At 40.8% G+C, this 23,993-nt stretch overlaps 1 protein-coding gene across 6 annotated transcripts in view; it reads right to left on the minus strand.

Annotated features, from left to right (window-relative positions):
• Cacnb2 (calcium voltage-gated channel auxiliary subunit beta 2) overlaps positions 1-22,240 on the minus strand; it is a 359,301-nt gene extending 337,061 nt beyond the window's left edge. For 3 of the 6 annotated variants that reach the window (XM_028764829.1, XM_028764825.1, XM_028764824.1), the window contains exons 1-2: positions 22,133-22,240; positions 12,080-12,172 (exon numbers count right to left, since the gene is read on the minus strand). In XM_028764829.1, coding sequence (XP_028620662.1) covers positions 12,080-12,172; positions 22,133-22,240 — 201 coding nt within the window. Of the gene's footprint in view, positions 1-12,079; positions 12,173-21,763; positions 21,800-22,132 lie in introns of those variants that run through there. The other 3 variants (XM_028764830.1, XM_028764827.1, XM_028764826.1) reach the window with 1 other exon arrangement.
• Between the last annotated feature and the right edge of the window lie 1,753 nt (positions 22,241-23,993).

The raw sequence follows: 23,993 nt of genomic DNA on the forward strand, positions 1-23,993 counted from the left end.
CACACACACACACACACACAAACACTGGTGAAAAGACTGCATACATTAATGTTTATAGCATTTTCAAACAGATTCATTAAATGTAAGCATCCTTTTTTAATGCTTGGTATAAAACAGGGAACTCCTTAATGCTAAAGCTCTTGGCCAAAACATGCCAAAAAAGCACACTAATCTGCTATATACTTTTAGATGCATGAACTGGGGCAAGTGAAATAGCTTGTCAAGATCTCTATACAATTTTTTGCCTGGAGATACACACAATATTCACCTTATTAAGATATGCTAACAACTCAAGTGCTTTCGAGAGCATAGGCATATTGGAAATATGTAGAAATCATTTCGTTATCCAAATATTTTCTTTGACACTTGGTTTTCTAATTCATGGATCTTTCCTTGATTTTATTTTACTTATTTGTGGTTGGTAGTGTTTTGGGTTTGTTTTTGAGACTGTTTCTCACTATGTATCGTGGGAAAACTTTGAACTCTAAATCCTGCCTCAGTTTCTGCTGAGTGTTTGGATTGTAGCTATATGGCACCAAGCCTGGCTACCATTGTATGCCATTAACACCCTTCTTGACTTCAGGATATGGCATGAGGGACATGATGAATAGGAATCCTTAAAATTCTAGTGACCATCATTCCGTCAAACCTCCAGCCTCATCCCCATGCTCCCTAATGCCAAGCACACATGAACTTACCATCTCAGAAATGCGCCATGCATTTACATTGTTTGAAATTATTGTTGGGATCATTATCCCAGTGTTCTCTGAATTTGCTATTCTAAATACAGCATTGCTTCCTTCAAATTTACCCGGGGCTTTCTTTTGCTTCTTGAGCACATACTTCCTGCAGGTTCACAGCAATAGCTATTTATGTCAGCCATACTTTTGTTTATTGTCCTGGGAATTGATTCCTACCTCATTTGCTTCTCGTTATAACCCAGAATGACCTCCTGAGCCTTTGTAGGTCATAGTACTTAATCTTAAGTGGGCATGAAATCCTTCAGGAACTCATTTCAAAGCATAGCAGTGCAGCCCATAATACTAGGAATCTATGGGACTGTGTAACCTTTCATAGAGCTATGTAGGCTTGACTCCCTAAGCACAGCTACTTAGCAAAAGGAGCATAATTTGAAATAACATCTTATGAATATGAATTGCACTATAGTGAGCAAGTGAGCACTGTCAAATAAATCAGCAAGAGGTGACATGGGATCTTTTGAGGATTTTTGTTTTTTGTGTGTGTGCTACAAGAGACAAGTACATAGCAGGGCATCTTGACCTAAGATGTGGATTTCTTCCTGATACAGCTTTTCCTGTAACTGTCAGGAGAAAGATTAAGTGGGACTCATGGGGAAGCCTCCTTTTGGTATTACATTTCTGCAAGCTTGAAATAAAATCTCTTAAGGACTCAACTATGGGCTATGAGAACTGGAAGTAGGAAAATTACTTTTAAGTGGGTATTAGGATGTGGCTCAGTGGCTAAGTCCTGGCTGAACAAGCACTTAAGATCTAAGTTCAAAAACCCAGCCCCCATATGACAGCTTGGTGATGCAGGATCCATTGGTAACCTCAGTGCTAAATGGTCAGAGATGGGTAGATCTCTGAAGCTCAGTGGGCAGCCAATATAGCTGAAGTGGTGAGCTTCAGGTTCTGTAAGAGACGGAGACCCTGTCTCAAGAGTAAAAAGTAATGGAAGAAGACCCATAGCAATGAGTTCTGCCCTTTATATACATGTACACAAATGTGCACATGTACCACACACACACATGTGCAATACATATGCATATGCCACATACATACAAAATAATTTCCTTTAAATGTATCATGATATATTAGAATACAACTCTTATTTTAAATATAGGAGATAAATGGAAAAATCCAAAAGTGATAGGACATTCATATGCACTGATATATGGAGAAGTGTTGTCTACTCAAAGCATTTATGCAACTAAAATGGTTCATATACTGTTCATAGGCAATGAGTCTTGTGTATTATTGTATCAGACATTATGTAAGAGGGGCTAACAGACTACCCCAACGTTTTGGGCAAAATTTTGACCAAAGAGAAGTTGGCAAACATTTCAGTGGCTAGTAAATGTGATTAGAGGTCAAACTCAAGGTCAACCCCAGAAGATAAAGACCCCGGGTCAACAGAGATAGCCTTCCAAAAAAGAGACGGCTATATGGAGAACACTGTTAGACAGATGGAGAAAGCAGGGTCAGACACAGTGTCCTTGTCAGAATGGCCAACGCTATCTTATGACTGGTGCAAAAACAAACAAACAAACAAACAAGGAAGGAAGGAAGGAAGGAAGGAAGGAAGGAAGGAAGGAAGGAAGGAAGAATGTATATGTGGGCACTGGGACTTTACTCCATACACAAGGAAAACAGGAGATTCAAAAAACCTGAAGCCAGCACAACCCTCAGAATGATGGTGACAGCCTTTTAAGGTGGTACCAGGGCACAGGGTTCTCAAAGGCCTATCACTGTTTTCCCAAATGTGGAGCCCGGAAGACTCCTCCATTATCCTGTGATGCTCTTCCTACTTTTTTCCTTTTTCCTTGATCTTCAAATGCTCATATAAGCAGAAGACAGGGAGCAAGATAAACTAAGGTTCAGTGGCAACTGTGGAACACTGACAAGATAAAGCCCCACTACTCCCTTGTTGAAGTGAAAGTTAGCAAGGACTTCTTACACCTGCTCCAAAATCTACAAATGACTTCTCCACCAACTGATAGTTATCAAATGTGAATGTTCCCAGAAACCAATACACATGGAGAGGAGTTAGCCTTTTTCACACACATATAAGACAGAATAGGGACCCTTTTCTTGATCATAGGAGACTGCTACTTCAGGCAGGAAGCCAGTGGAGAACATGCATAATTAACTTGAAGTGGGTAACTGATCTTCAGCTGTGTTTAACAGAAACATGCACATTTTTGTGACTTCACTGTTTAACAAAACTTTTCCCCTAGTGATAATGACTAGTTATTTTGTATTACATTATGTGGATAAATTTCAATTAATCCCAAGCAGTTCAGTCTATATAACTTCTAAAACTTGACATGGCTTTATCCAAGCAGGACATGAATAAAAATAGAAGAAAACAGAGAGAACATAATTCAAAACATATCTGAGGCTGAGAAAATAAAGTCACCTGCAAAAATAATTCTTGGTTTAAAAGGGATATATTTATCTCAGTGGGAAAGGGGGTATGCAAGAATTAGTTTCAATGTCCAAATTCACAAGAAAGTGAACAGAGATCTACTCCAGACTAGCTTATAGAGTAGGTGCTGAAGTACATGGCTAAAAACAATTCTGAGAGTGAGCATTTTTTTATGTAATATATTCTTATTATACACACACATACACACACACACACACACACACACACACACACACTCACTTAGGCATGTGAAAACTAACAATGTCAATTGTCCATAATGGTATTTATGCTTGTTTGTATTGTAGATAGAATGAGGAAATTTACAAAGGTAAATATTTTTATATTGACATGTCTGAAAATGGTTTCTAAGAAGACACAAAACAGATTCTGCCATTCACAAAATCCAAGCAAATGTCTCAGAAGATTGAGAAACATTTACAGGAAATCAGAAGCGATAAATCCACTGCATTCTTATTTATAGCTGTGTTTGTGACAAATGTAGGATAACAAGCCAACAAGCCAGTATTTAAGGACTGAAAGATTTATCCAACCTTAAACATATCAGTCTCCAAAGGCCTGGAGTCTGTAACCATTATCATAGTTTAATCTGCCTTTGCAAAACAAAACTGAAAAATAGACTGTATGTCTCTGTGATTAATCATTTATATTCAAAGCCAATCTGAATGAATATAAAAGATTCAGAGAAGCAGAACCAAGAACACTGGTACTAGGAGGAAATGGAATTTGTTTAGAATACCATGTTCTGAAAGTGTCATGCAACCTTCTGTTAAATATTTGCTTCATTCCACTTTGTCACTCTGATTTGCATTCTGGAAGCCCTTAGAAGCTACAGGATTACTGAATTACAACCTCAACACATGTTGGTAAGCCAGAATCCCAGATGATTCCTAGGTCCTACCCTGCCAACCACAGTGAACACGGGTCCTTGAAAATTCCAGAAAAAAAAATGTGTGGATTCATAAGACACAACTTCTAACACAATAAACATGAGTCAGCACAACTCCAGGACATATAAAAGTTATAAGAACAAACAGTTACTGAGTCTTGGCCAAACATGGCAGGAACCTATAGCTGAACTTGTGTGGCCAAGTACTCGGAATGAAAAGTGGCTTTACTGTGTGCTGAACCGGGTCAGACGTAGCAAGGAGTCTCCTGAGCATTCTGTGTACATCTTCAGAGGACCACATCAATGCAGACTATGAGACCAAGTTTCTTTAGTTTAAAAAAAAAAAGGAGAAAAAAGGAAGGAAAAAAGGAAGGAAAATAGGGAGAGAATAAGAGAAATACAGAAAGCAAGGAAGCAAAAAGAGACAAATAAGAAAAGTAATAGAGAGAGGGAGGGAGACAGGGAGGGAGGAGGAGAGGATAAGAGAGGGGCAGAGACGGGAAGAATGTATGAGAAGAGGAGGAAGATAGAGTAGAGGAGGCAGAAACAAAAATGAACTCTGAAAAATAAGACTGTCCAGTCTACTCCCCGCAGCTGGTTTAATGTTAACGGCCACACTTATCTGAAGATGTGCATAGTTCTTCTTAACTTAGCTTTGGCAATATCAAAAAATGTATGTAGTTAAGGCTTCTTAAGTTGTCACTGGATGAGGCCAACACAAACGTTCTATCTTCAATGTCAGACAGGCTCAGCTGTTATTTCTAGTCTAGCTGGGCTTTCTTTTTAATTGCTTTTTTTTTGTTGTCATTTTTCTTTCAATAAAGTATTTTACCCCACTGCATTTCTGGTGTTAAAAGAAATGTTTTCTTTCTAAACAATAGGCACTTGGAGATTTATCTTTTTTCTCTGGGTTTGTAAGAAAACTTGATTCATATAATAAGAACTGATGAGAGATTGAGACCTGTTATTCATGCACATAGGACAAAGACAATCTTGGTATCTACAATTATTTTAATAGTACAAGACAACTGTGCTTTATGTACTCAATACCTTTTAGTACATAAGCCATCTGAACAGTACTCATTGATTTCACATTCAGTGTCTACAAGTCATGAGCAGTACTTTTTGCCCTTTAATCTATTAGAATTAAAGTATTTGTTTTACTCACAAAGCCAAGGCCCTGGCAGACTATAAACTATTTCTGAAGTAGCCTCACATAAAACGAGGTGTAATGTTTGCCCAGATTCATGACCTGGATGATTCCTGGGACCACGTCAGCCACAGCCAGCCCTCCAAACAGACCAGCACAGGCTGCAGATGATTCACAGTCAAGTTCATTCCTGTTTATTTAACACAGGATGGAAGCTTCCAGAATCCTAAAAATTCAAAAATTCATATGTTCCTGCAGATTCTTGGAAAGAAGGAAAGAAACAAACACTCTTCCAACTATGTCTGTCCTTCTCATTACCAACAGGAACACTGAAATGTGACACAAACTGAGAACTCAGGCAACTTTTGATGGAAGAATTAGGGAGTACTGGCATTGAAGCCAGGCTGAGGAGATGGCTCCATGAGAAAGAACGTCTGTAGCTTAGGCATGAGGACCTGAGCATCAGCACCTCTGTTAATAGCTGTTTGTGGTTGCGTTTATGTCTGATAATGTCAACACTGTGTGGAGTGGAGACAGGAGGATTACTGGGCTAGGGATGTGTGTGGTTTTCTGGCCACAAGCCTAGGCCCAGGTTCACTGAGAGACCCAGACTTAGAGGATTAAGGTGGAGATATAGACCAGGACTGTCAACTTCTTTTTTGGTCTGGCATTCATACACACACACACACACACACACACACACACACACACTAAAAAATACAGTCAAAACACCCAGTGAAACTTTACAACGCTAAGGCTATCCTTATGTGCAGGAAACACTCTGTTTCTCCCCTGCTGATGGTGCTGCTTTGGGAGGGTTGTGTAGCCCACGGGACTGGCTTGCTAGCAGAGGTGAGTCATTGAGGCTGTGCTTGTAGGTGCTATCCCTTTCTGGTCTCAGACAAAGCCCTCTCTGATTTTTATCTTCAAAGACACAAGCACTCTCTGCCACATTCTCATGCCACCATGATGGACCAGCATCCCCCGAAACTGTAACCCAATCCCTTCCTCCCTCAAGTTCCTTCTGTCAGGAATTCTGTTGCAACTATGAGGGGAAAGGACTCATACAGTGTGTTACATACTAAAATAAAACAGTATTAATTCGTCCATATCCTTTCCTTAGCTGAACAAGTAAAACTCCTGTGATACATGTTCACTAATCTATGTGTTTTAGTTACAAGAAAATATAATATCACCAACTAATAGTAATAATAAAAAAATAATAATAATCTGGAGTTGGCTGCCTAGATTCAAATTCTCAATCCAATCTTCCTCCCAATGTGACAATGTTACTTTATTTCCGTGCTTGGGTTTCCTCATCTGTAGGACGGAGCCATAGACATGGAAACATTTAATAAATATCAGCTGTCAGTACTTCTCCCAAATGCTTACTTCTTATTAATGTTTTAATAAACATTCCAAATAAACATTGCATTTTAAGGTCGTAATAGTGAATGTTTTCAAAAGTGTTTATCTGCATATTTCTAATAAGCATACAGGTTTTAACTCTTGTAATGCTTACAGCTAGGGAGCTAGGGTCTTTTTTTGGGGGGGAGTTGTTTTGTTTTGTTGTTGCTTTGTTTGTTTTTGAAGAGGCCTATTTCTGATGTGAAACTGGGGAGAGGCCAAAAGGCAGAGTCTTTGAGGAATGGATATGACCTAAATATACTGTATTCTTGTGTGAAATTATCAAAGAATAAACATGCAAGCAAACAAACAAACCTAGTTACCCATTCAAAGGCCAAATAGAAATGTCAACCCCTAGTCTCAGCAGGTAACTATCTCATGCTTCTTGGAGGAAATCATTTGGAACACATCTCACAATACCGTGATTCACAATACCGTAATTCATTTAACAGAAAAATAGGAAAATCCTGAGTTCAGGATATTGTGCCCAAAGAGCATGTGAAGGTAATATTTTACACACAATACAAATGAGACAAAATAAACCCACAATTCACTTTCTTTCCAGTGAACACTTTACAAAACTGTAAGTCAGGACAGGACTTTTCCTTGAAATATTTAATACAGAAAATTAGCTGGCCAATCTCATCACAATAAGCTCATAGAGAGATGGACAACCTAGAGTAACCTTTATCTCAACATCATCTCATGAGAAAGCCCACTGATGTTTGTAATACACAGGCAACAAACCTGTAGGCAAAAGCCCCTTCAGGACACAACACCAGGCCCAGCTCTAGCATGAAACTGATGTACTAGAGAGAGAGACTTTTTAACAGAGCCAGGCATGCATCATTCTTAATATCCCTGAAATATCACTGACTTCAAATAGGTTCCCAAGGTCAGAAAGATGATCGATTGGCTGGGAGCTCAGGCCTGGGGATGAAGCTGCTGTAACTTCACCTCAAAGCCTAAAGCAGAAACTTACCTGCAGGCATTCATTTTCTTAAGAGTAAGGATTATGCTTTAAAATTAAGCTTAGTTGGAAACACACACACACAATTAACCACAGAGAAATGCAATGTCCTTTTGTTGCTTAGCCTTTCTCATCGTCTACCAGATCCTAAAACATTTCACCATATACCAGTAGCTATAATATAATTTTAATCAACTATAGAGTATATTGATCATCAAGAGTGATCTTTAAAAATCCCTCGGAAGATCTTTCAGATTGTATTTGTATACAATACTCCTTTGATGGTCCCCAGCTACAATGAAATTATGACTTAATTATACGCAAATCAATACTAACTCCAGAGTGAGCTACCACTCCAGTGTCAGAGCCTAAGATGTAAAATACTGGCATCGATGCTGGCTACTTGTAAGTAAGTGAAGTGACAGATGCTACCAGACATACGGCAAACTGGTATAGTCACTTTGGAAAACTGTTTTTCACTGCTGACTTTATTGAGCATATACACAACATATGATTGCATATTTCATCCTAAACTTTTATTCAATATTTCATATTTCATTATTTGGAGCACATTTCTTATGTGCCAATGGTACACCCGAAAAGTTACACAGCAGCATTGTCTTAATAACCTCAATGAGAGAAACAAGCCAGGGTCTCTCAAGGACGAAACACATAAATTAATTGTGGCACACCCCAGGGAATTCAATGCTAGACAGCAAGAAAATCAGCCAAGTACTGGAATGCTCACAGTGGATGACCATGACCATTATGATGTTGGATATGAGAATTTAGACACAAAGCAATTAAGTTTTTCTAAATTTTCAAAAGGAGGCAAAATGACTTTTGATCAGGAAGAAAGAACTTGGTTGTCTTTAATTAAAGAAGAGAGAACACAGGTGCAGTTGGATGAGGCATTTGGGGAATGGGAGTGCTGACGTTTGGGGTTTAGTGGTAGTTCTATGGGTACCTGGTTGACTCTGAGCCCACTGACACGAGTTACACGCTTCTTGGCAAACATACCCAATTATCAATAAAAGCAAGAAATGAACATTAAAAAAGAAAGGCTTCTTTCAGGACTCACAGTAGATCTGTCTCTGTTAGTCTACTGTATAGCAGATGTCAGGGTAATTTAAGCCACAGAAAATTATTTTCTCATTGTACCAGAAGCGGGGGTTAATGTCTAGGTGCATGGCTACTGTCTTGCTGGGCCTTTGTTGTATATACAGTCTCCTTGCTAACTCTTTATCTCCTAAGGCCACTGATATCAAATTAAGACCCCATAGTTCTTATTTAACCTTTTTGACCCCTATGAAGATGCTGTCTTAGTGTCACTCACAACAGGGTTCTATATGTGATATTTTAGGAGAAGCAAGTAGCCTGAAACAAGTTCCCTGCTTTTCTATTAGTTCTCCCAAAATGAGAAAGATCATAATAATTTTTCTCTATCCTAAACGGTCACAGCTCCAGATTCTAAACCATTTAAATATCAGTATTATTACTACCTAAAAGTACCCGTTTCCCAGTTTTTAAAGCCAGTATACTATAAAAATACCTTATTGAAAAGAACCTCAATTTTAAGTGTTTCAGAATTACATAAAATTATTTTTAAATCAAAGATCGTAATGAATCTAGTTGCATGATTCTGTTAAGTTATGACATTATAACCTGCATGTAGTAGAACATGTCTGTGATCCCAGATACTTAGGAGGCTGAGGGGGCAGCATGACTTGGGTTCATGAGTCCAATACCAGACTGAGTAGTATAGCAAGGCTCCATTAAAACAAGAAAGAAAGGAAGAAAGAAAGAATAGGTAAGAAGGAAATAAATTCCAGTTCTAGTGACCAAACCTTCTTTTAATATGAATTTTAATTTGTATTAATTATAATGCTCCTAGCCATAGACAGGTAGATTAATTAGCATCAACATAAGCCATTTGTTTAGTAAACATGTCCTGACAATAGAAAGAACATATTCATACTATATGATAACCTAGAATGGTTGCACTTTCCATCAGCCATGTGACACTCTCCCAATCCACTTCTATCAGGGATGTGACCATGTCAGAGTAGCTTTTGCTCATTTTCCTAGGGCAGCAAAATATGAATGTTGTTGCAATGGAGATTAAATTGTCAAAACACAAGTGTAATTTCCAACTGCCAGCCCCTGCCAGAATCACTCGGCTTTGCTCTGTGATGATGTGAGCGGGTTTCTGATGAGCCATTTGGATAAGTACTGCACCAGCTCTGTACCACACAGCTCACCTCACTCTGCTGAGATCCTAGCAAAAGACCTCTACCCTTCGACTCTTTTCACTAGAATTTCTTTCCTTCTTATATGCTCACATATGTTTTGGCAATCTATAGCTGCATTTAAATGATTGAACAGCTGCCTGAATCACTAATAATTGTGTCTCAAGCAAACATACCTTTCCAAGAATCTGATGTCAAAAAAAGACAAATTCTAGTTCATTTGCATGCCGTGCTGAAATCCCCTCCCTCCTTGTCAATCACGTTCTCAAATTTCCATACAAGAGGAACACATGGCAAAAAGGACACCACTGGAAAAAGGGTCAGCCTTTCAACAAAGAGCTTAAATGAGCAATGATGGACTCTGTACTATTAATTCTGATTCATTACAATATGCTCACTTGTAACATCTCGGTTTCCATTTTCACCCACTTTCTGCAAACTGCCTCGCTGCAGCTCTTGTACCAAAGACTCCTAGAGGTGACTGCTTTGCATTATCCAATGCTCAACCCTACTGCAATGATTCAAAGTTCTGGAGTTAAATTTTCCAAGTTCAGTCCCATTATCCCTAGGACAAAATACCCCAAACCTAAGTTGTAAAAGGCTTTAGATACCTTCCCTTTAACTGACTCAGCTAAGCTAAAGAACTATATTCCAGCCCCATTAGACATCCTAGAGACTCCAATACCAGTTCTGTGTGTGGTACCATCAGACCAGTATCCATATCATGTGTTTTTAACACTATGTCCAGCTCTCTGACACCAGTGAAACATTGACCTAGGATGGGCCACACCTGGCTTGATCTTTTTCTTTCCAAATGTTTCTTCCAAACAAGTTTCCCTCCTTCTTAGTCTATTATCTTTCTTTGACAAGCTACAATGAAAACAGATTTCAATTGGTACAGATTGAATTTTTTTCACTTGCCTAAGAGTTTCTTGAATATACATTTGGCAGCTAAATGGTTCAAGAGGGAACCGATAGCTAAACAGAGACCACCTGTGTCTATATAAGGAAAGCATATGGAGTCTTAAGTATAGGCATAGCAGGCAGACACATATAAGGCTGGCTTACTGTGGTCTACTGTAACAAATAAACATGAATGAAACTCTAGCGGGCAATGTCACAGAGTCAGCAACATAACTGGGATTGAGAGAGGGCTATGTTTTATGATCTCCAACAAAACCAAAAATAAAACACAAAAGATCAAACCAGAATCCATAGAAGACTCTCCTGCCAAACACACTTGGGGCAAGAGCTTAGTCTGGGCTTGTGATAAAAGACCCAAGAGGTAATAAAACCTGGTGACATCCAAAGAAACCAGTCAGTGTTTCCAATAGAATCATTGATCTTGGCAGTGAGCTGTACCCAAAAGGAATTACACACAGAGTCACTGGCCAGAAACTGACCATCCGTCAGCCAGCAAACCACGCTTTCTATAATACCGTCCTCCATCTGCCATGTCGCTGCAAGGCACTCGGTGAAGACACATGCTCACCCACACACCACATGAGGGTTTAATCTGCTTACCTCTATCTCATGAAGTGTTAACACTGACTTATAACCATGTCTTTCAGTAGGCTGGCTACTGTGGACATTCTCTGGGACTTGAAGTACTTTCTGTTGCAACATATCAGTGTTTATGTTAGGCAGCTTGATGCTCTCTGCCGGATGGGACTTTATTCTAGTTTACCACCATGAAAACTGCTTCAGTCTCTACAAACAGCAAACAGCTAAATTACATCCTGATACCATCATACAATCTATTTAACCTTAGATATGGGAACCATTTAAGACCAGAGACAATTTTCTTTTTCATAATCCAAAGCCAAAGAAAGAAAAAGAACAAGAAAAAGAAAAACAGAACCAGAAGAAATCTCCATGTTGCCATGTCATAGTTGGGGGCATAGATGCCCTCTCCCTGATGACCACCAAAACCTAGAATTCGTTCCTATTGGAGCATTTCTGTCTTTCTGTGAGAAGAACTACTACATAATGAATTCTGCAGCTGATCCTTCCCAACTCACCAGGCAAGAATGCGATTATTACTCAGAGTCGCACTTGAAGCATAAATATTTTCATTAGGACATTAAACTGCACGTGTTTCGCTTCAATTTCAAGTAAAAATACTGCATAAATCTTCAGAGAGAGAATTTAAAACCACTTAAAGACCAAAAAAATGAATTTCATTTTAAATATACTTGTCAGCACCATTGACTTGAACACTCCCTTACCTGGCGGACAAAGCTGTTTGAGGTAGTGTCTGATGATGTGCTTCCATCTGAGCCTTTAAATCTATTTTTCCTCCTGGCTCCTTTTCCATATGACTATATAAAAGAGACAGAGGGGAGAGACAAAAATGAGATGATTAAAATCTCCCACAGGAATCTAGACCTATTCAAGAAAATCTCATCCCAAACTGGTAATAAATTTGCTATTGTGTGGGCATCATTGGAAAATTAATACTGGCAACCATTAAAACTTCTGTCAGATCCCTTAGTACTTGGTTGGGGGCGAAGTCTTGGCAAAGTCTAAGTAACTGGTAGTTACTTAGTAACTGAGGCAGTGTATCTTCTTTGGGAAATGTTAGAAGGCAGAGGAAAAGCACTGAAGATACAAGACTTTTTAAAAAGCATTCACAAACAAGAAATTAAAGGTAACCACAGAAGAATCAAACAGGGCTTCTTTCAAAAACAGAACTGAATTGAGCACAAACATTTTACCAACAAACTTGGTTTTTCCATTCTATTTCTGCACACTAGTTCACATCAGAGCTCTGGCAATAAACCGTGCATGAGTTGATGTGAATTCTAAGCATAGGGAAGGAAAGTCACTTCAAGCATCAGACATGAAAATATCTACATTCCTACATTCTTACAGCTTTGAGGAAAATAAAGTTTATTCTTCCATCCAAATGTGTATGTATAAAAACAGTTCAACATTGAGTTTTAGAGACAGACAGATAGATAGATAGATAGATAGATAGATAGATAGATAGATAGATAGATAGATATTATACACATTAACACACACACGTATGTATACATAAATATTCATGTGTGTGTGTGAATCCTGCCTATAGCATATATTTTGATCAAATTCTTTAAGTTTCAAGCACCATTGTTTCCTCAAATGTGATTATAAAAAAATAGTATTTCACAGATTTGTTTTTAAATATTAAATCAGGCAAGATTGGACACATTCAATGTGGTATGGCCGTAGTGAAAATCTCCAAATATAATTCAGTGGTAGAATGCTTACCTAGCATTGTGAGGGCCTCCTTAACACACACACACACACACACACACACACACACACACACACAAGAGAGAGAGAGAGAGAGAGAGAGAGAGAGAGAGAGAGACAGAGAGAGAGACAGAGAGAGAGACACACAGAGACAGAGACAGACAGAGACAGAGAAAGACAGAGAGAGACAGACAGACAGACAGAGACCCAGAGACAGAGTTATTTATAGAATGTAACATAAGATCTAGCTTGTGGTAAGTGTCCAAATTCTATACAAAAAGAGAAAGCCACAGAAGGGCTGGAAAGTGGAAAGGACAGGCTGGGCTGAAAGATACGATATCAGTTATTGTTAGGTTTGTAGAGACTTCATCACATGATCAATAGTTATAAAAACTGCCTTTTTAAAATCACCGTATTCAAGATCTGAAAGTGCTATTTGATTATGTTTTATTATTTATAAGTTTTTTTTATAAAACTAAAACATCTTATAAAGCATAACATAGGCAGCACTTCTGCAGGCTAAAATCTACTGGGAACATTTGTGACCCGAGTCATTTAAATGGATTTGCCATCACTGCAAGTGTGGTGCAATATTCAAGAAAAAATTTCTTAAATACATTTGTTCTGTTCCAAGTATCTAAGGGCTTTATGTAATACAGGCGTGTTTCCATGGCGTCTGATTAATTCTCAACTTCGTAAAAGGAAAGAGAAGCTGGGCTGGGCTTTTCTGTGACACACGAGGCTCTCCTCACTTCTCAGCTTATTCTTCTTACTTATATAAACATTGTCTGGTAAACTGTTGAAAAATAACATTCTTTTTAACAACGTTCTTCCTTTCCCAATTATTATCTAAAGGTTTGGACAAAACCATCTTACCAGGCCAAAGAAGGCTACAATGAGGTATGAAAACCCCCTGGAATTTTAAAAGTTGCATTACTCCATATGGAAAAACTACTTATTATTTTAAAAGAATTTCATAAGACCTAGCACGTTTCTTTAGGACGCTTGGGAGCAGTCTATCTAAAACACATTATTTATCCTCATGAAGAATATGTTATGTTTTAGAGCAAAGACGAAATATAACCTTATTGTTCTTTTTCTCATCTATTTTGGTACCCATTTGAAAGAACTAGAAGGTAAAATTTTATTCTTGTTTATTTCATCTTTTTAAGTGATAAATATAAACATGCTTGCTCTCATCAGTTGCTTGGATGTCTTAAGGTGTTTCCTGGCTATTCACAATTGCACAGTCTTCCTTGTGAGAATAGAGGACGAAAACTATAGACAGTTAGACACAGGGAAGGCTGCTGTTCTGAGGGGGAGAGAGAGAGAGAGAGAGAGAGAGAGAGAGAGAGAGAGAGAGAGAGAGAGAGAGAGAGGATGGAATGAAAGAATGAAGGAAAAGACAGACATTCAAAGCTTCACATTAATTTTTTCCAATTTCTTGGTAACATTGTTAACTAACATTATCTTAGGTATACTTAGTTTACAACAGAATCTTTATGCTATGAAAAGTTTCAGGTTTCTACTGCTTTAGACACAGTTCATATACTAAAAAAATATAACATACTAAATTATATGCAAATTGTAATTTTTTTAAATTGCTATGTATGACTGATGTGTGTATGGTATATGTGTAAGATGTATGTGTGTGTGTGTGTGTGTGTGTGTGTGTGTGTGTGTGTGTAGGTTTGTGTCCATATGTGTTGAGGTTAGATGATTCCCTCAGTCCTTACCTTCTACATTCTTTGAGACAGTGTCTCTTGCAGTACGCAGCAGTGGACACCAGGATAGTTGGCCCATAGCTTCTATGGATTCTCCTGTCCCTGCCTCCCTTCTCCATTACCAGGAATGCTTGGATGACAGCTATGTACCAGTGTGTCATGTTTCACATGAATTCTGAGGATTCAGACTCAGAAACTCACACTCTAATACCCACTGAGCCCTATCCCCAGATTGCCCTAGTAGATTCTACATTCTCCTCAAACACATGTATCTTTAAGGAGTATCTAAAAGCATTGACCAGTTTAAATTTCATACTCATACAGACAGTTGCTATTCAGTACATGTCATATTTATTGGAGCCAAAATAAACACAACATTCTCATTTATATCTCAATCCTTTATTTTATTCATCTCAGCCTAACTATTTTTTTTCCTACTGTCTAACGGCTCACTCCACAAAAATTATACTACAAATTTTTCTAGGAACCTATGTCTGGGGAGCTCATAGGCCCTAGAGGAGAACCCACCACTACTGTTTAGTTAAATGGAGAGTGTTCAGTCTTAAGAGGGGCATCTGTACTACTTCCCACCACCCAGACCCAAGGAACATCACAGAATTAGAAACAGAAAGAATGTAAGAGTGAGGGGTTCAGGAGGAGTGCTACCAAACAAATGTCTTCAGGACATGACCTCGTCAGGCACTCAGGAACCCACTACAGCTATTATTACCTGCACAAGACTGGGCTCACCAACATTTCACCATGTAGTAGGAAGGACTCACAATGCCCCCAGCCCTCCCTGAGGAATTATCAATACCTAAAGGTGGTTCAAGGAAGGGTGTCATTTCTTCAGTTTTGTAGATCCTGCTAAGTTACCTATGCTCACACAATCAATCCTAACTAAACTTAGGGAGGTATGTGCACACACAAAAAGGCAGGAATGTAGGAGGAGGACATCTAGGGAAGAAGAAAGGCAAAGGAGGCAGAGTAATAGGGATGAAAGGTCTAAAACCCACCGTATACATGTACTGATCTGTGCAAAAGTAAAAATAGTTGCCTTTAATCCAATGCATATTTAAAATGAAGTCCATTTTTGACTGAAATGGTTTGCTTTTTAAAATTACTTTCTATCCTGGAAAATAACTGCTAAAATGAAGAAAACATAGAAATGGCAAAACCCTCTCCTCAATTGGAGGGCATGTAATAACTTAACAATAATTGATTGACAATATTTGGAAAAAAAAAACAGAGATTTCTTGAGTTTCTTCTTTAAGGCCCAGGTATCTGCATAAACAATGGTTTCTCAATGCTGATTGGCAGCTAATGTTTCAGACAGTTAAGCATTAGTGTAGCTCAGGTTAAAGGGACAAAGAGGGAGAATGGAAGGGGGTTACAGTGCAAAAGGCTACTGTCCTTCCTGGACTGCTCTGAAAAGTGTTGACACGCAGATACATAAAACTAAATTGTGTCATTATAGTAAGGGAGAGGCACATAATTAAATTGTCTAAACACACTGATGGTTTCAGAAATTAGAATAAAAATAAGAAATTTACACAAACATTTTTTATCCTTATTTCTGTAGAATTCATTTCTTATTAAACACATAAACATGTCTTTTTTTTTAACTAGGAAATGTTTTTTTTTTTTACATTCCAGATTTTATTCCCCATCCCCCACCCACTGTCCATCCTCCAACCATTCCACATCCCATATCTCCTCCCACAAACATATTTTAAAAGATGCTCAAACTGCATCTCAGTCTGAATATCAGCCTCTTGTGAATAATCTGAAACTCTGGTTAGTTTTCAAAAGCAGAATTATTTTGAAATCAGCAGATAAATGCTCATGTTTGCAGAGGTAGTTAAAGTATCACTTTTGAATGAGTGAAGGGAACAGTAGCAGTTAATTATGGAGATTTCTGCAGGGCCAACAAAGTTGTCATGGCAGCCCCTGGACAGCATTAAGAAAGATGTGTGTGTGTTTGATGGTCTTACATGACAAATTGCTCTCATGGGGAAAAATGCTTATGTGTAAAGTTACTTTGCTTCCCCTGAATTAGTAGTTGCTGATATTCATCCCTTTGAATTGCAGACTTTCATCATCTTTGGGACAATGACAAGAAGACCAAAATTATCCAAGAGGAATCCATTAAGCCCCCCTGTTTACAGACACTTGACTGTGAACAAAGTCCTTGGGTCCTTAACTAGGTGAGAAGTAGCTGAGAAACCCCCTTAGAAGAAAGGAAACACAGTTGGTTTTCATACTGACCAGCTCACACAAAAGGAGAAAGAATCAGGAGGCAATACCAACACAACTCTTTGGGATAAGATCTGGCAGGTGGAGCAGGGCAGAAGGGTTTGTCCTGGAAGGACAAATCTAGTAGGTTTAACCCAGTAAGGGCTGGAATAGGAAAGGAAGAGGGGGAAAGGCCAAGGGTAGGGTGTGTCCTTTTTTCATAATGCCAGGCTTGGAAAGTTTTCTGAGAAAGGCTCAGTTGCTTTAAGTGACATCATAAGTAATTGTAACTCTCCATAGTTGTTAAAAAAAGAAGAATATGCAGTACTTGCCATAGGTGGTTAGTAGAATATAGCCATGTCTAAGGGTTACAGAATTAATAAAGGCTTTAGCCTTGCTCCCCCACAGGGTTAACACATTTAGCTAATCGTTACTAGAAAAGGTCAACATGGCCTACCATATATTTCAATAGAGTCAAAGGCATCAATAAGTAAATTATATATCAGGAAGGGAGGCTATGGATGTAGATCTATGATAGAGTGCTTTCTTAGAATATACACAACTCTAGAGTCCACCCACACACAGCACCACAAATTAGAGGTGAGGTGTCAGGGTGTTGGGGTGTTGGGTAGGAGGAGAGAACAGTGGACAGAAGGGCTCAAACTAGTAGAATAACTAAAATTTGTCTCACTCAAATATTACGTTTGGAATTCCAAAAACACTCTCTGAATTTCTGATTGACATGTTTTTCAATTCCACCAAATAAACCCCTGATGATAATACCTACAGCATGGGATCCCAGCCACTGCATTTGGAGACTAAACAAGGCTTAAGCACCCAGGGCAAGGACCTAAGTGTGTTTCTGGGAAGCACAACTAACTTGGTTCAAGAGCACTGGAAGGTAGGCTGCCACTCTTTTCCGATAAAGCCCCTTGCTCTAGCAGCTCAGGATGTGGCTGCGACCAGACTGTTTCTATGGTGTGCTGAAAGGCAGCTGGGGAACTGGCTGGGGCGGAACCAGCTGGAATCTGTTGCTAGGAGCTAAACAAACAGGCCCCTTGCTTACTGTCCTTCATTGTCAGGTGTGACTGGAGATGCTGGCTACTGGCTCTTCCAGGCCTAATTTGCAGAGCGCCTGGGCTGTTCTGTTTCTAGCCCATTTCCTCTTCTGTCACCATCCTGTTTCCAGTCCTTGTCACCTGCTCCCCATCCACCCGTGAGCTTTCCCATTCCTTAGAGAAGGACCAGCTACAATGTTTAGACTTATGCTGTCCAACAAAAAGTGTACTGTCTACATAATACATATTCTCTAGTAGCCACAGGAATAGGGGAAATTAATTATAACAATGTATTTCTTGTATTCAACTCAACAAACCAAAAGGTAGCATCTTTTCAATATGTGTTTAGTTTAGGAATTATGTTTGGAGATGTGTCCTGCTTATTATTTGCCCAGTGAGTTTTTGAAATATAGTATGTGTTTCACATGAACAGCACATCTCAGATCAGGATAGGCACAAATCAAGTGACCAGAGGCCAGAGAGAGCTAGCACCTAATAACAGTCGACCATCGTTTTTGGAACTTGGAGACCCCAAGGAAAACCTTGACTTTCTGGCTCTAGATACAATCTATGTAAAAACTAGTTATCTAAAAACTGTTATCTAAAAATTAGTCTGCTGAATCAGAACTTTTAAGATTTGCACTGGCATGACCTTGTACCTCTCACAAAACAAATTACCATTTTGTTCCTGACAACGAACTTGGAAGCAGAGCTCAGATAGATTAGGGTATTCCATCTCCTTAGGCAAAATATAAATAAACGGTTAAGAAGAATTTGTGAATTATATCTTTCACTTTGTTCATATAAGATTATAATCCTGATTATTAAAAATAAAAGAAAAAGCAACGTGAAGCCAGTGATGGCTGAGAAGTTTATTTGTGAATATATATTCTATTTGTACGTTTCTGGGGGGAATTTCTATTATTTAGTACCTTCATGAAAAGGAACAAGACACACCCCAACCCCCAAAAAAGAAAGAAAAATGGAAAAGAAAAGGAAATTGAAATAGGAAAAGGTGAGGGGAAGATACTCCCAGGGCAGCCTTCTTTCTCAGGTAGAATTTACAGGCATTGTGTTTTGCTCACACAAAGACTAAAGGGATTATGGGGCTTACCAAGTTTCAGAGGAGTCCTACAATGCCAGGACTTAACAGTGTAACTCTGCTGTCACATAATGCTTTCATTTTTAGGAACCCCCCAAAACAGGAGAAGATGAATATTTAAACCTTCCTTGGCATATGTTTATTTATAAAATCCATTCCCCCTTTCCTCTCTATCCAGTATCAGTACAGTCATGTGCTGATTCCTCTGTCTTGGTCTTTGAAATGTCTGATGCATAGGCCTAACATAGTCATGGCCTTTTGTCTCTTTTGAGCATAGATATTATTAACCCTTGCCCAAACTCTTGTATATCTATTAACCTCCCCTTCTTGCCACTCTGCCTCTGCTCTCCAAACTGTCCTAGAGAACATTCTCTGTGGATCTATCTGTCCAGTGACCTGTCACAAGGCTCATTTTCTGAACTCTTTCCACAGATCTCTGTTATTCAAAGGCTCCAAGATGTGGCCTCAAATTGCCTTGTCAACCTGATGCCTGGCATTACCAAGTTAATCCTTTCCCTGCTCTCCGATAGCTCTAGAGATTACAAATGCATCCCATAGAGAAGACTTCTAATTCCTATAATGGAATGTCTCCCATTATGTCTTCCAAAGTCTCTGGCGAAATCTAGCCCATGCTCCATGTCTTTTCAAATGCCACATCCCCTGTCAAGTATTGCAGATAACTCAAGACTCATGACCTTTACTCTTTTTAACTCCTTGGATTCTTGGGTAGACCCACCCACACAAATGTCCCATTTGTCTCTTATGTAACTACAGGGATATAAATTATTTGAAGGTAGAAAATTGTACCCGTTCACATTAGATTAATTTCCAATTGCAGTTGGACACTGGGTATTTGTTGTCTTGCATTTAATTAGAAATAATTAGGTAAATTACTACTCTTATCTGCATATAGTACTTTTTTATTTTTCAGTACTAACTTTGAATGCCAAGATTTCAAAAATTATATTTTTAGCACAAGAATTAAAACTCTACAGAAAAAAAAACCTAAAGAGACTTCCAGAAGAAGATAGATCTCCACTTCTTTCTTCTTTCAATATTCAAGCCTTTCATCTCTGCACGGCTGAGGCCTCTCAGTACATCTTTTACTCTAGTCTTAGCTGGCAAAGTAAGTATCAAGATAAAATCAGGTGCCTAAAACAAACGTGAGCCCTGTGGGTTCAAATTCAGATCCTCTGGCCGAACCTGGCTGAGAGTGCTCTGGTTAATTACAGGTCTCCACTAGGCTTGTGAGTCAAACCCCGGCCAACTGAAGCCTACCTGTTTTACCACCACAAAGGAAAAGGATTTCTGATTTGTAAACCCAAGTTGACCATATTCCTCCCCATTGCTAATCAATGTACATTGTGCATTCTAAGTTAGAACTTGCAGTTCCCAGTGGTCAAAGAAAGTTCAAAAAAGAGTTGGCAAGACGTCTCAGCAGGTAACATCATTAGCCAGGAAGCCTGAAGGTCTGAATTCAATCCCTGAGATCCACACATCTGAAGGAGAGACCCCCTTGGCCTTCTGCAACTTCCCCTCTGACCTGGTGCACGTAACCTTTCAGCTTGTACACACATGAGCACACATGTAACTCAGTAGCAGCATGCAAATATGTGTGTGTGTGTGTGTGTGTGCGCGACACACACACACACACAAAGGGTGGGGGGCTCAGCAGAGCTTGAATTAGAATACATGAGGTTACCATCGGCACAGTACAGAAATACTGCTGTCTGTTGCCGGCCACCAGAGCGGCAGCAACGTATTTGTGACCTTTTTTCAGAACGCCCCACTCCCACTCCTCTGTTGCACAGTTAGCACTCGCCCCAGTGTATTTTATGTTATGTATTATTTATGTATACAGATATCACAATTTACAACCTGGCAAATGTGGGCTTGAAATGAGCAAGCCAAAGCCATTAAGCAGAGAAAAACATTCTCCTAGACTCACCCTAAGCTCTCCCCAGCGCTCTCTAACTAGCCCAAGTGTCAGATTTGAAAGCTATACTCCAAGAATAAAAGTTGAGGGACTCCTTTCCGCCCAGATCTGGGGGTGTCTGGAATCCCAACTGTACCTGCCAAGGCTTTACGTAAAAGTCACCTTATCACACTCCACGCCTACAACCGACATCTCCTATTTCACAGTAAGCAGCGGAACAGAATTTTTCCAGAAACCGCTAATACTCATCAGAGAAAGGAACCCAGGAGCAGCTAGAATGGCTTGCCGTTTCAGGGTTAACAGAAACAAAAACTTTCTCATCCCCAACAGTCTGCTCTCTTCTTAGAGCAAAGGAACAAGGGTCCAGGCAAACCGTGGAAAGGGGACAGCTGAACTGTCTGGGTGGCACAGCACCCTAGGTGCCAAGGGCGGCGAGGGTGGGGGGTGGGGGGTGGGGGCGTTGGGGCTGCTCTCCGGGGACAAGGCAAGGGGTTCCACGCCCACCTTGACCCCCGCATAGCACCCCACCTCCCCGCCTAGCTCCCAACTAGCACCAGAGGCAGTCGCGGAAACAAGGATACGAGATGCGGATCCCTTTCCCGCCCGCCCGGACTCACGATCTTGAGCCGGTCCAGTCCACTCGCCTGGTCCATGGCTCTCCATGTGCTTCTCCCGGGCAGGGGCGCGGACGGCCGAGCGACGCGGCCCGAGAAAAGCCGGGGGAGAGCGGCAGGTCGTCCTCGCCCCTTCCCACTGGCTTTTCAGAAAGCAGAGGGGAAAAAAAATGGAAGCCGAAGCAGAGTCGAGGGAAGGCGCGCAGGGGCAGGGTCGCCAGTAGCCCCGGGATGGGCGGGAGGAGGTGGCGAAGGAGACCGGAGCAGGAGGGGGAGGCGCGGTCGGCGATCAGGGAGAGGAGGCAGCGGGAGGGACAGAGGTCGGGGCTCTGAGGCTCACAAAGCCAGCAGAAGGCGCGGCACTGTGGCTACCTGTGCTCCGAGCGCCCCCGCGGGAGTCGCGCTCTCCAGCAGCTCCATCTGGCTCTCCTGCGCCACCGCCGCTATGGGAGGCGACTTGGACGTGTCGCTTTGGACCATCGGCGAAGAGTTGACTCCAAGGCTGCGGGTCCCCTCCTCTACGCCCCGGGTCCCCCGCTCCTCTTTTTCCCCACGATCGGAGGCTCTCAGTGTGCGGGACGCCTCTGGAGCATGTTGCAAAGCCTAGAGGCTGTGGCGCGGGCACGCAGCTGGGTGGCCAGGGGCGAGGGGCGCCCGCTCTTCAAAGCTTCTGGGCCGGCGAGCAACGGAGACTGGGACTGCGGGGCGGGCGGGCGGGCTCCAGGGAAGGTCCCCGCCAGGAGGAGGGCGCTCCGGGAGCACGAGCCAGGGGGAGGCGCGTCCGGAAAGCGAGAGTGACAAGCCACCGCCACTCCGAAAAGTTCTTCGCGGGAGGCGCGGGCCGCGTGGGCTCAGCTGCCGCCGGTCGCCGTGGCACTCGTGCTGGAAAGTTTTCGAAGCCACGAAAGCTAGCCAGCCACGGCTCCCCAGGGAGGTAACTGACCCAGCTGCTCAGCTCATCTCCTCTTCCCGGGGTCCAGAGGAGGGAAAAGATCCACAGAGTTGGTCCCTAAACTGAAAGTCTCTATGATTCGAAAAAGTCTGCAGACAGACTCCGAACCTCTCCAAGAGCGTGGGTGAAAACACTCGAGGAGTCAGAAAGCAAGAGCTATTGATGAACTAAGACTTCCTCCCACATGGTCCTGACCTGACAATTGGTTCAAACCCCACTCCACCTGTCCTCTAGCCTTTTGGTTTGTGATGACCTGTTTTGGTTTTGTTATCTTTGCTAGGAGCTTGTCTTTGCTAGCAGACTATACACCCTCCCCACCCGCGCTCCACCCCCCCCCCCTGTGGTTGAGAAGTTTTAGTGTGACCCTTGAGACAAAAATAGGCACGTTTTTAAAGACCCCAAAATGCTTGGTAAGTGGGTAAACCCAGAATGGTTCACTTGTAGTTGGATGGGTGGGGAGGTAAGGAGGAGATGGAGGAGGGGAACCATGATCAGAGGATCAGAGTACATTGTGTTAACTTTCAATTAAAAACAAAGAAACTAAAAGGAGGAGGAGGAGAAGGAGGGAGACAAGGGGGAAAAGAAGTAGGAGGAGGGGGAGGAGGAAGAGGAGGAGAAGGAAGAGGAGGAGGAAGAGGAGAAGGAAGAGGAGGAGGAGGAGGAGGACCAGGAGGAGGGGGAGGAAGAAGAGAAGGAGGATCAGGAGGAGGAGGAGGAGGAGGAATTATTTTCCGTTCTAGTATTGCTCCTAAGACACTGCTTTGCTTTGTACGGTGCTTTGGTTTAATAACCTTTCTTGCTTTGAAACTGTACATACAAAATTTTCAAGGTAGCAGTCACCGAGTAGAAACACAGTATAACAGTTGTGCAAGCTGAAATACACACAGAGATCTTTTACTAAGGTAAACTTTGTATACTGTGTTTGACTATGATAATGAAATATAGAACCTTGTTCTTTTTAAACTGGGCTGTTTTAATTAAGCAGATGTCTACCATACACTGTATTGAGCCAGAGATTTTTTTTTAAGAAGGAGAAAAAATCTAGTATGTTTAAAGATTTAAGCATATACAAAGTGTCATTGGTTTTCCAAATCTTTAGTCTTAATGCCATTTTGATTACATGTTACTAATGTTAAGTAAGACCAAAGTATTAGCTTCCTTATTAAAAAAAAAAAAAACACCTGGGGGAAGGGATAACCTCCTTCAAAATGCAACAAAGCAAGGAGCAGAGAGTTTGTGAGTTTAGGGGATGAGATTCTACTTTTATGGCCATGGCAGCCA

This window comes from Grammomys surdaster, unplaced genomic scaffold, assembly GCF_004785775.1.
Source record: "Grammomys surdaster isolate TR1022 unplaced genomic scaffold, NIH_TR_1.0 146, whole genome shotgun sequence".
NCBI lineage: Eukaryota > Metazoa > Chordata > Mammalia > Rodentia > Muridae > Grammomys > Grammomys surdaster.